The 13,460-nt window shown below is 36.9% G+C and overlaps 2 protein-coding genes across 2 annotated transcripts; one reads left to right on the forward strand and one right to left on the reverse strand.

Annotated features, from left to right (window-relative positions):
- Positions 1 to 3,589: 3,589 nt before the first annotated feature.
- LOC132903096 (uncharacterized) lies at positions 3,590 to 6,227 on the reverse strand. Its single transcript, XM_060950425.1, has 2 exons — positions 5,944 to 6,227; positions 3,590 to 4,699 (listed from the first exon to the last, which is right to left on the reverse strand). The coding sequence occupies exons 1-2, from the start codon at positions 6,225 to 6,227 to the stop codon at positions 3,799 to 3,801; spliced, it is 1,185 nt and encodes a 394-aa protein (XP_060806408.1). The 3' UTR covers positions 3,590 to 3,798.
- On the forward strand, positions 3,592 to 5,944 carry LOC106137740 (uncharacterized). The gene is made up of 2 exons (XM_060950429.1): positions 3,592 to 3,775; positions 5,168 to 5,944. The coding sequence occupies exons 1-2, from the start codon at positions 3,592 to 3,594 to the stop codon at positions 5,845 to 5,847; spliced, it is 864 nt and encodes a 287-aa protein (XP_060806412.1). The 3' UTR covers positions 5,848 to 5,944.
- Positions 6,228 to 13,460: the final 7,233 nt, after the last annotated feature.

Consider the following 13,460-nt stretch of genomic DNA (forward strand, 5'->3'; position numbering starts at 1 on the left):
TTCATATTGAGTGTGATCAGTGCCAGTAATCTCCATACCACAAACTAAATAGAGATACTATGTATAGTATAGTAGAATTAGTAGAATATTTTAAAACAATAAAAAATATATAAGTAATAAAACAAAAGTAATAAATGAAAATTGAACAACTAAATTTAAAATAATACAAGATTAAAGTTACTACCTACAGAACTTTGCGATATTTAATACGTATTTAACATATTAATGCAATTCTTGAATTAACATTTGGTATCTTTTGCCTATTTATAATAGCAACACTGTAATACTCGTTTGGAAAATGAGTGACAGTTTATTTATTTCAAATAAGTTTTGACAGTAAGTTTTGAATTCGATTCGAACACCTGTAAACTTTCTTACTGTTTTTTTACCGGTGCCTGTGTATTTATTTGCACTTTGTTTTGTACTGATAACTTGTCGTTATTTGGAGTTTGGAATCTTCCGTTGAATCAAGCTTTGTTCCTCCGGATATTCGTGCGATTTTATCATCTGAGATTGGACTCTTGACTGTGTTCACTGTGTTGTGCAGATATTTTGAGATAGGACTCCTGTAATAAGTACCTGATTATTTGAGATAGGACCAAGTTTGTGTTTGTTTTTGTGAAAGACAGATTTTACAACAAAAGTGCCACGATGTCTTTAGATAAACATTGTTGCGTTCCTGGTTGTAAAGGCAGTAGAGGTATGTTTGAAATATTTTTGTTCCTGTATCAATCTGCCTCTTAATCTTGTGGTTTGATTCCGGGCAAGGGCACAATCGAAAATTATTATGTTTGCTGGATAGTCAAAAATATTATAAACAGTGATTTTTCCCTATAAAATTAATTCATTAAGGTACATTGTAAAGTCACCATGAATATTCAATTTGTAAACAATTTATGCTTCTGAGGATTTTTATTATTTTATTATTATAAGCGGTGGTGGTCCAGCGGTTAAGGTACCCACCTGGTGATCGAAAGGTCCCAGGTTCTAATCATACTCGTGCTATATTAGTTTGTATACCAATCTGACTCATGTTTAGTAATTTTCATGACCACCACTTGCTTCCGGTGAAGGAAAACATCGTGAGAAAACCTGCAGACTAGTCGATGATTTATCAGCTAGGGTGTAAATTGGCATAGAAAAACGTGGGTGGAAAGCAAACGGCTTTTAAAAACATTAAAGTTTGTAACTGCAAATGAAAATGAGGAATCTGTTCCATCAATTTAAAACTGGGTGTGGACACTTGATGGGATAGATTTACTTTTAAAGAAATTACAAAAAAAATATGGTATAACATCAGTTTGGATGCGGCATCTAAATCAAGATCCGTTAGAAAATTTCTTTGGATCAGTCAGGAGTCATGGATGCCGCAACAACAACCCCACCTGCAGCCAGTTTGAATCAGCGTTTACGACTCTATTAATAAATAATTTCAAAAGTGCCCACAGCCAGGGAATAAATTGTGAAAACGATTACAGTAAATCTTTACATGCTCTCGTCATCGAAAACAAGACAGAGCTATCCTCGACCAATGCTGATACATATGATTTTGAAGATATCCTGTAATTTTTCCCTACAGCAGTTGAAGATAAAATTAATGACCCAAGAAAAATAGCGCCTCTGCAATATATGAGTGGCTATTTTGCTAAACAAGCGAAAAAATAACATTTTTAAAAGCTGCGTAGAGTGTAATGAGCATTTAGTAAGTAAAAAAGAAATAGAATATATTATATATAGAGAATACGCTGGTCGACGATGGCTTATAACTCCCAGTAATGAAATGGTGCAACTTGTATCAGAAATGCAAGAAATTTGTAATGATATTAAGATGAGATGATTTTAAGAAAAAAATTTAATGAACAAAGTTTAAAAATTGTAATTAAAACTGCGATGATAACTTTAATTAGTTTTGATTTTATAAAATGTTTCAATCATAAATAAATAATATCATTAGTGCCTACTAGAAATAACAGATGGCGTTTAATATGCGGCGAAAATTTTGTATCCATTTCTAAGCGCTGAGATTGGTCTCTATTTCAGTATATACAAAAGTCCTCTGCGAGTGTGATTCCTTCAATGCTCGAACGCACGAACACTTGGAAACCTTATACATAATACATACATTTGAGTGTTGAAATAAGTAAGCATAAAGTGTTCACTGTGTTAGTTACGTTGTTTGAAGGTGTTTGTTTACGTGAATTATAATATAAAACGTTTGTAATGGCTAATGAATACGAGATCTTTGAATACTTGGAAGAAGAAGACGAACATAAAGATAGTGTAAGGAGGAAGCAGGCAGCAAAGGAGCGGCATAGACGATTACGGGTTCAATGTGATCCGTTTGAAATATACACATACATACATGTAATCACGTCTATATCCCTTGCGGGGTAGACAGAGCCAACAGTCTTTTAAAGACTGATAGGCCACGTTCAGCTATTTGGCTTTAAGATAGAAATGAGATTCAAATAGTGACAGGTTGCTAGCCCATCGCCTAAAAGCAAAATCCCAAGTTTATAAGCGTACCCCTTAATTGCCTTTTACGACATCCATGGGAGAGAGATGGAGTGGTCCTATTCTTTTTTCTATTGGTTCCGGGAACCACACGGCACACATGAAATATACACGGATGTCCAATTTGTTAAGGAGTACCGATTGACCAAAAAACCAGCTCGCGATTTATGTGAAGAGGTTCGACCTTTCCTTAAAACACCACAAAAAGCTACTGACTTGTCGGTGGAGACAGTTTAACCTAGAAAACTTTTATTTAGAATATGTATCATAATGAGAATAAAGTGCATCTAAATGGGGGATTCTTTGTGTTATCTCCACTTACGTATTTGCTTTTTCCAGGTTTCGACTGCTTTGTCATTTTTTGCCACAGGGTCTTATCAAAGACCTACAGGAAAGATTCAAGGGCATTTTGTAGCTCAGCAAACTGTGTCTACTGTCATACATGAAATTTCAAAGTGTCTAAATAATACATATTTTAGAGAAAAATATATTCACTTTCCTAGTAATAGTGATGAACAAAACAAAATAAAAACAAGGTATATAAAATAACTGAATACCAGACAAATGTAATAAAAGTACTAAAAGTTTTATTGTATTCCATGCATTTTCTTATGGTACCTAATAAAAATAATATGTTCCTTGTTTTAGATTTCATTACAAGTTTAATATTCCGGGAGTATTACACCCCTTTCACACGGCAGTCCAGTTTTTTACAGGATCCCGTTTTCTACAGGATCCCGTTTGATGGCGAATGTGTTTATATGCTAGCGTTCACACGAGCATCCCGCATGCGGGATCCTGCAAAAAACCGATCCGGTCGAATTGTGCCATTCGGTTTTGTCACTAGAAACTGGATCCGTAGTCCAGTAAAAAGCGGGATCCCGTTTAATCACACATATATTTCAATAGCAATCTTCACACGGCTTCCTGCATGCGGTTTTTTGCTGGACACTGTTTTTAGCGGGATAGTGGAGTGGTGGCAGCCCCCGCCCCGCGCCCGCCGCGTCACCCGCACATGTGTAGCGCTCGCGCATTGCTCTTTTGCGCGGCGCCGAGATTGCTGTGTTTCGTCGAAAAATGTCGCAAACAAATATTGATCCCGAACTTCTTATTACACTAATTGAAATTAGGCCTATATTATGGGATAAAACGCTGGAAAATTATAAAGATAACAACTTGCGAACTGCAGCATGGCGCGAAGTTTGCATTGTTTTGAGAGAAGACTTTCAAGAACTTGAGGAAAAAGAAAGACAAAGCTATGGTAAGTTTTTATATTTATTTCGTTTATCCTTGTATTGCTTCGTCTTGCCAAGGTACAGCTCCCACTTCAGAAACAAAATAATTTGTGAACTCTGTTCGTATTGTGTTAGCACAGCGTCCACCTCGTGTATTTGGCTCATTACGTACGTTTTCCAAAGATATCGTTGAATCGTTGCTGTCAATGTTCGCATATGAACTTTCATTATGCATGATATAGTTATGAAGCACGGCGCAAGTTTTAACTATCGAGATAGCTGTACTGGTGCTTACGTCCAATGGACGATGAAATATTCGCCATTTATTTGCCAATATTCCAAACGCGCACTCCACATAACGTCTGGCTCTTGTTAATCGATAGTTAAATATCCTTTTATTTTTATCTAAATGAGTTCCTCCATAGGGTCTCAACAGATTATAATGCAAACCAAATGCTTCATCACCCACTATCACAAATGGAACACGTGATTCCAAACCTGTAAAGAGAGGACGAGCTTCTGGTAAATCTAAACTGCCATCATTTAATCTTTTCCAGAAAGTAGATTCTTTGAATATAGAGGAGTCGCATTCTTTGCCATAAGAGCCTACGCTGATATAGGTGAATCTATAATTCGAATCCACTACCGCTAGCAATACAATGGAAAAAAAATTCTTGTAATTCATGTACATAGAACCGCTGTGACTTGGTTTCTTCATTCTTATGTGCTTCCCATCAACTGCACCAATGCAGTGAGGAAAGTTAGCTTTATTATAAAATGCGTCAGCAATTTGTTCCCACTCATATTTTGTGTCGGGCAATTTCATAAACTCCTGATGCAAATTATTCCATATGACGTTTGTTACTTCTACTATTATTGAGTTGATTGTTGAGACTCCCACTCGATATGCGTAATGCAAATCCATGTACGAACACCCAGATGCCAAGTACCTGCAAATTAAAAACATATATAGTGTTATTATAATAAAGTTAAACACATATTTAAAAAAATCACTATGTACGTTTTTTAAACATTGTGTTAAAAACGTCAGTTAAACTTTTTTGTAATAACCCTGTAATATTTTTTAACATTACGTACAACTAAATTTCCAGCAGAGGTATTCTGTTATTTTTTGGGATCGAACTCGCTTCGAATAGATAATGCTATTGGTCGAGCGAGAGAACTTTATTTATTTTTAAATACAAAATACAAATTTTCAACCAATATCGTTAGTTATTTGCATATATTTATAATTTATTATTATATATTAAAATGTTAATAATTATGAGATATTTTAATATATCACAATAAAATATAAATGTATTATTGAAATTTGAAAAAATAGCAGAATACCTAATACTGGAGCTGTTGAAGGTTCTTTCTCCGCCCTTATTTATAATTTATGTTTTCTTTTTCAGCTAAAATGGTCGTTAAAAAATGGAATCAGATAAGAGACAGCTGGAAGAGGAGTTTAAATGCGAAAAAGAAAATAAATAAATCTGGATCTGCTGCAGTTAATACCAAAAAATACTGTTATCACGACCAGTTGTTGTTTTTAAAAAAAAATATGGATCCGGCTGAAACACAAGACAGTGGCGGTAACAAAGCTGCAGATATTGAAGAGGGTGATACGGAAAATCCTATCCAAAATGAAGAAAGTGAAAATGAACCTATTATCGGAAGTCCAGGACAAGAAAATCCTGCAGGTGGTGCTAAACGACTTAAGAGAAGTGTACTACCAAGGCAGAGACTTTCTGTAATGGATCAAAAAATGGCGAGTTTCATTGATCACCAGATGAAAAGTCAGCCGAATACGCAGAATGAAGATCGTAACTTGTCATTTTTTAAAAGTTTACTTCCTACACTAGCTTCACTCAACGATGATCAAATATTACAATTTCAAGCAGGTGTTATAAGTTTGTTGCAAAATATAAAAAGCCGCAATTTTAACCAATGGTCCTCTCAACAACCATCTACTTTTAACAACTCTTATCAATCAGCAGGTTATTTCACACCGCATTACAGCGTTCAGTCATCGCCATCTGCACAATCAGTTGAATCGCAGAGCTCTGATTTTCCGGATTTCACTAATATTTAATTAATATTAACGATCATCTTGTGAAAATATCATACATACATAACTTATTGTGTTTGGTAATAAATATTAAACTTTAAATATGTATTTCATTCTTACCTTAAACATATTGCTAACTTTTCTTCAGGTGTGATGCTTTTTCTCATATTTGTATCATGTTTTTTTAAATCTTCATTCACCCTTTTTAAAAGATCGTCAAATGTGGTCATACTCATTCTAAAATAATTGAAAAATTTTGACTCATCTCTTCTCAAATCGCTCATAAGATTCCGAAAAATACCCAAATTCGAGCGTTGTGTCAGAATAGGATGAACCCAGAATCTTCTATTTCGCTGCCGACGCCGATAATACCAATAGAAAATTAGGAAAGTATTTACGTCCATTTCACCTGATAACCGGCGTAGGAATGGTAAAAAAACAGGATGCAACCGTGTTCATACGGCAGTCTAGTTTTGCGGAACCAGCTTTTTACTGAATCCTGCAAAACTGAACTGCCATGTGAACACAGCGTCCAGTTTAGCAGGATACCGTAAAAAGCCGATCCTGCAAAACTGGACTGCCGTGTGAAAGGGGTGTTAGGATGCATTGATGGCACTCATGTTGCTATTGTGCATCCTTACCAGCATGAGAAGATGCTGACATGCAAATTATAAGTGTTGATGCCAGTCATGGAGGTGCAATTCATGACTCTTTCATTTGATCTAGTCATCCTTTAAAGGACTACATGGACGAACTAAGAAATAATTAAAATGTATGGTTTCTGAGTAAGTATGTATTTTGCATTTTCATTAGTATATAAATGAAACTGCCGCCATAATGCAGGCATAATGGTGGATGTGCTAGTATCATCAACTTGTAAAAAAAGCTTGATTATAAAAAAAGTTAAAAATTAATTGTGTTACACCTGTAACTCTGGATATCCATTAAGGCGGTACATGATGACGCCTGATTTAAATGCATCACCAAATACGCCAGAGGCACATTATACAAATTTGCATGTGCACAAGAAATATAATTGAACACTGTTTACTAATTCCATTGTGGCCGACTGACGCCAAATCTAAAATATACAAGTTTAACGATGACTGAACTTCTAAGATTTCATCAATCATTTTATTCTAACCACAAAAAAGCGTGCAAGATGCTTTCCTTTTAAAGTGCTGCAAAATAAAAAAAGTTAACAGAAGACGTGTTTGCCAGAATAAAAGACTTAAAAGAGATTTTAATGTGCAATATATAATTTTAAAAAGTCAAAAACAATTTATGCCTGTTTGCTAAAAATTTTTTTTATATGCCCTTTAAATTCAAAAATATAGAGTAAAATTTGTAACAAAGCATTTTTACTATGTTGGAGAAGTTGCTGCAGAACATAGAGGCGGAAATCATAAAATAAATAAGTATAATGAACAAAAACACATGGTTCGTCAATTTATTTTAAAATTTAAATGCCTAAAATCGCATTATTGTCGATCTTCAACTACAGAGCGAAAATATTTACATAGTGATTTGAGCATAAATAAACTTTTCCAGATGTTTAAAGTCTGATGATGCATCGAAAAAACTTGGCAGGTTTCGTCCGGTATTTTCCAAAGAACTGGAACAAAAAATTTGTGTTCTTGCAGTAGAGAGACAATTTTTTTTATGGACTAACAAAAGAGACATTGCAGGATTTAGCTTATTAATTGGCTGTATAAAATAACATTCCTAATCCTTGTCAAGGAGAGAAAGCAGGAAAGCTTGGGTTGAGGGTTTCATGAAAAGATTTCCTCAACCAGCATATAGATTTCCCGAACCTACTGCTTTTGCTAGCTGTTCTGCTTTTAATGAAACTCAGGTCAATCGGTTTTATGACAATTTATGGGAGATTTTTTCGAAGTATGACTTTATAAACAGACCTGACGATATCTACAATATGAACGAAACTGGAGTGAAGACCAGCGCCAGCAAGCCGCCGAAAGTGATATCTGTGAAAGGTAAAAAGCAGGTGGGAGTAATTGCATCCGCTGAAAAAGGGCAACTAACCACCATTTTTTGCGCTTGCAGTGCAACAGGAAGATTTATTCCTCCTTGCTTTATATTTGGCAACAGAAAAAGAATGAATGATCGATTACTAACCTTACAATAATTGGCTACAAATATTTATAGAAAAGACTCGACCTACAAAAGAAAAGCCTGTACTATTGGTAATGGACAATCACGCTACTCATCAAAATCTAGAGGGACTAAAGCTGGCTCGAGAAAAACATGTCATCAAAGTTCATGACGTCGCAGTTTATCGATCTTTTAAAGTTGCATTGGAAAAATCTGTTGACACATTCCAGAAAAAAAACATCCTGGCAGAAGAATCACCCAATTTGACATAGTATAGAATACATTCAAGTCGACCAGGGGGGCAATCGCGGTATTTTACAAAGGTTTAACCATTTAGCGTAACGTTTTTGGTTTTAGTTTAGCTTCGGTTTAGTTTTAGTTTTTACGTTACCAAAAATGGTATCGCGCTAGCAGTTGAATCGTTGACGTTACCGAAACGTTTCCGCAGAAAAGACGAACGTGAGACGTTTAGGGCTTTCATGAGTATTTACAAAATACTATGTGTTACTTTTGTAATCGATGATTGAATATAGAAATAGCGATGTTGGCAGCACTATTTCTTACGATAATAATGTCAATGACGTGACGTGCAAATGTCAATAAAAAAAAAACATAACCTATCTTCTGCAATGATTGTTCGTTCGCGCCGGTAGTTGAACTTGAAACCAACTTGAAACGGGGTAAGTATTATATATTTCTGCACTTGTATTTAGTTGCAAATAAAGTATTTTATGTTCCTATTGTAGGCTTGCTATGAAAAGTCATTGATTGTGATTTTTTACCAATATTTTTAGTCTAAAATGGATGCAACAAGGCGCAGAAGTAACACAATTAGGCAATTGGAATTGCTGCTGGAGTTTGCCGAGGACAATATAGATTTAGCCCTTGGCAGACTCCGGAGCAAGGAGGCGCGAGCCTTATCAAAGAGGCTGTGGGAGCAATGCTCTACCAACCTTAATGCAGAAAGACCTGCTAGGCGTCCCAAGGAGTGGGTAAAAGTGAGTACCTATTATTCTAATTGATATCAGTGCAGGTTGGCAAACTAAACATACCGTCAAAGACATATTCATAATGCCATGGATGCTATGCATAACCAGTTACAATTATGTAAATCTGATTTCAGGTATGGAACGATATGAAATGTCGTGTACGACATAAATTAACCACAATAAACATGTCCCAACAGGGCACTGGTGGGGGGCCCAATGCACAAATAGTACACTAACACCCCTAGAAAAGGGTGGCCAACATCATAAAGCGTGATATTGGTCCTATGCCCAATATTGCATTGAACCCACTTCAGGTATGCCAATTTTACTTTAACAGGAGTTTGTTTGTGCTATAATTCCTTACACCTTCTGCTTTAAACACAAATATATATTTTTGTTTATTAAGTTGTATCTGTTATTCATTTACAATAAATATCTGTTATTATTTTTTACTGTAGCTATGTGCAAAGGTTCTGTTATGATACTAATTTAATTTTCAATATTTAAGAAGGCAGTCCTAGTAAATAAAAATGTTTTTAGATTGGTTGATTCGTGGTTTGAAAGGGCAAATGATTGCAATGAAATGGCAGTGGGTTGGCCATATCTGTTTTTAAACCGATGATCACAGGAAGTTCTTGCATTGAAACCTAGGCAGGCGTAGGGTAGGAGGCCTGCCTCGCACCTACCGCATTGAAAAGCGCTTGTGACTGCTACATGCTTGGTCGGAACTTAAATTATTGCTTAATTTACCAGATATAATTAGCTGCTAAGTATTAATATTACAGAAATGAAGTCAATATACATGTTGTTCTTTCGCCTCCGCGTTTATCGCGCGCGCCATCCGACCTTGAGACCCCTCCACCAATCCGGCGGCGGCCGCAGTGGATGCAGTCGCCAGTGCAGCGACTCCGCCGCCATAGCTGTCGCCTGAACTGCCACCGGCACCGCCAAAACTGCCGCGGCGACGGCGACAGAGGGCTACGGCGGACTCTAGAGTTAATCTAGCGCAGAGTAAGAAGCTAACAAAATACAACCAAGAACTTGCCTACATCCCAGTGTTCGTAGTTGGAAGCGATTAAAGGCAAATTTTGATCTTGGCGCTAGCGTTTTGCGCTATCAGTTTTATTGCATATAACAGATATTAAGTTGGACGAACCACTGTATAGCCACATTGAATTGTTTATTTTACTAATGTCACATTTCTTATTTTGTCCACAGCAAGATCAAGTGCCCTCGATGACAGTCGAAGAACAATGATGCGGATTAAGGAGCTATATGCTGGCACGGATAATATGCTTGCCAAGACTGCGTTCCTGCAAGCCGAAGCTGCTAAAGCGCAGGCTGAGGCAGCCAAAATAAGCGCTGAGGCAGCCAAAATAAGCGCTGAGGCCCATATGCTTGTAGCGCAGTCCGCGAGCAGCCTGGTGCTGGCATGTCGGCAGTATTTAATGGGCCTAGGCAGGACGCGGATGAGCTACTAACTAAGCTTAATTTGAGTACATTAATAGCTAAATGCATGAAGGAATGCTGGCCACCCCATACCAAATGTATGTACGTAATGATGTAGTTGTTGCAATTAGTAAGTGAGAATTCGGAAATCAGCGAAATCAAATTCAAAATTAATTACTAGTCCAGTATCAGTACTGAATGAGAATACAGTACAATATATGGTAATGGTTAATCAAGGTAACACAATTTAAGTATTTATTTATTACGGTTTAATGAATGAATTAATTCATAAAGCATAAATTCATAATCAAAATTCAAATTTTAGGAGTCAATGAATGAAGAGAATCCAGTGGAGAGCATTGAGGAATATGTTGTTACTGAAGAAATTGAACTCTGGATACAGTGTAAGGCAATTTATCTGAGGACCTTAATTTCATTGATTGGTCCACCATCACAGTTTTTTTGTCAATATTAAAATATACACATACCATTATGTTTTTAAGGATACAATTAGTCTGCCATACAGGAAAGCCCTATAGTAGGTAATGTGGCGCAGGATGTTAGTGAGCCTGCACAAGAAAGTGTTGAGCGGCTATCTCCAATGCCTGTGCCAATAATAGAACAAGTACCTCCTACACCTGGACCTTCCAGTAAATTTCTTATTTTCATTCTAAGTAAAATTCAGTAAACGTTACACAGTATATACATAAAATACTAATTATCTTTTTCTAGGAGACAGAAGTAGGTTAAGGGGGCGAAGGTAGCAGAGGACTACTGCTGCAGCGAGGCATGAACATGTACCACCCCCGCCGGCTCAATGTATGTATTAAATTAAAAACTAAGACTTATCTATGTATTAGTAACTATCACTATATTGCATAAAACTTTATTACACAATAAATAAGTTCTGCAGAAATCATAGAAGGAAATAAACCATCTTTATTTTTATTTTAGCTGACAGAACAGCATAAGATGAGTCACGGGTTATGATAATGGAAATAGAAAAAATGAGAGCTGAAGCTGCTCTCATCAATGCCAGAGCTAGTAACACTATTGCCGAAAGCTTAAAATTACTAGCTGAGAGTGTTGACCGCTTCACCAGACAGGTGTATAATAAAATTCCCTTTCTTGACACTATTTGTAATGCCCATACTTTCTAATTTACGAATCATACCCTCCTACTACTGCATGATAATCACAACCACTTTTCAATTTAGCATTCATCATAATAAAATTAATAAAAAATCATCAAATTACTTACTCAGTTAATTTGTTTCAGTATTCAAGACAACAAGAACATGAAGACTGATTTTATTAATATTTAAGTTTTTGTATTATTAAATTTTAGTTACATACATACATACATACATAAAATCACGCCTCTTTCCCGGAGGGGTAGGCAGAGATTACCTCTTTCCACTTGCCACGATCTCTGCATACTTCTTTCGCTTCGTCCACATTCATAACTCTCTTCATACAAGCTCGGCGGTTTCGGGTACTTTTGACCTGACCCTTTACCAGGACGTCCTTAATTTGATCAAGATACGTTCGTCTAGGTCTTCCCACTCCGACCTTTCCCTCCACACTCTCCTTGTATATCTGCTTAGTCAACCTGCTTTCATTCATCCTCTCCACATGACCGAACCATCTTAACATACCCTTTTCTATTCCTGTAACTACATCTTCTTTCACATCACAACATTCCCTTATCACGCTGTTCCTTATCCTGTCACTCAATTTCACACCCATCATACTCCTTAACGCTCTCATTTCCACTGCATTTATTCTGCTTTCATGCTTCTTTTGCCATACCCAACTTTCACTCCCATACATTAATGTCGGGACCAACACGCCCCTGTGCACAGCCAGTCGAGCCTTTTTGGATAGTTTCTGACTGCTCATAAAGGCATGCAAAGCTCCATTCACCATGTTCCCCGCGTTCACTCTCCTTTCAATATCACTATCATACTTGCCATCTGATGTAAACTTTGATCCTAGATATACAAACTCTTTCACTTGCTCCACTTTTTCTCCTCCAATCAAAATATTACATGCTGTCATTTCTTTCTCCATTTCAAAAACCAGTGTTTTAGTTTTACTTACGTTCACTTTCATTCCTTTCTCTTTTAAAGCTTCGTGCATACAGTTTACCATCTCCTGTAACTCCTCCGCTGATGACGCCAGTATAACCTGATCGTCGGCATAGAGCAGACATTTGACGAGTAACTCATTCATCCTTAATCCACTTTTAGACTCTTTCAAATCTGTCAAACAGCTATCCATAAATAGGTTGAACAGCCACGGTGACGCAACACATCCTTGCCTAACGCCTTTCTCAATCTTAAACCACTCAGTGTGCGCTCCGTTTATCCTGACACAAGCACTCGAATCCTCATATAAGGATTTCAGTGCTCGTATTAAGAGACTGCTCACCCCATGAAAGTGCTGACCACAATTCATTCCTCTCAACTCTGTCATAGGCCTTTTCCAGATCTACGAATGTGCAATAGACTTTTTGACTCTTGGCCAAAAACTTTTCGGCTATGCACCGCAAGGAAAAGACCTGATCAGTACATCCCATTCCCTTTCGAAATCCCGCTTGAGCATCCCATATTTTGTCATCAGTTTCATTCCTGACTCTATTAATCAATACCTTAGCATACAATTTGCCGACGACGCTAAGCAGGCTTATACCACGATAATTTTTGCAGTCCAGCTGTGACCCTTTTCCTTTGTAAAGTGGCACGATAACAGCCTTACACCAATCTTTTGGTACTCGGCCGCTTCTCCAACACAAATTGAAAAGGCAGTACAACTGACTAGCTACTACGCCTTTTCCTGCTTTAAGCATCTCGACCGACACTCTATCACACCCAGCAGCCTTTCCCGCTTTCATACTCTTAAGTGCTTCCACAATTTCGAACATTTCAATTTCGCCTTCCATCTCATTCTCTTTTTCTTCGCTATAGCAGAAATCTTTCTTATTTCCTTCCTTTTTTTCAAATAAACTTTCAAAATAGTCCTTCCATATCTTTAGTACACATTCTTCTCCTTTCACAACGCTACCATCCTGGCATCTGATCCTAG

Source organism: Amyelois transitella, chromosome 21 (genome assembly GCF_032362555.1).
Source record: "Amyelois transitella isolate CPQ chromosome 21, ilAmyTran1.1, whole genome shotgun sequence".
Taxonomy (NCBI): domain Eukaryota; kingdom Metazoa; phylum Arthropoda; class Insecta; order Lepidoptera; family Pyralidae; genus Amyelois; species Amyelois transitella.

Bases quoted from the DNA above. Each gene is read 5' to 3' on its own strand.
- LOC106137740 (XM_060950429.1), top strand. From the start codon at position 3,592: ATGTCGCAAACAAATATTGATCCCGAACTTCTTATTACACTAATTGAA. The intron at 3,776-5,167 runs GTAAGTTTTTAT...TTTCTTTTTCAG, and splicing joins AAAAGAAAGACAAAGCTATG to CTAAAATGGTCGTTAAAAAA.
- LOC132903096 (XM_060950425.1), bottom strand. From the start codon at position 6,227: ATGGACGTAAATACTTTCCTAATTTTCTATTGGTATTATCGGCGTCGG. The intron at 4,700-5,943 runs GTAAGAATGAAA...TTTAATTTGCAG, and splicing joins AAGTTAGCAATATGTTTAAG to GTACTTGGCATCTGGGTGTT.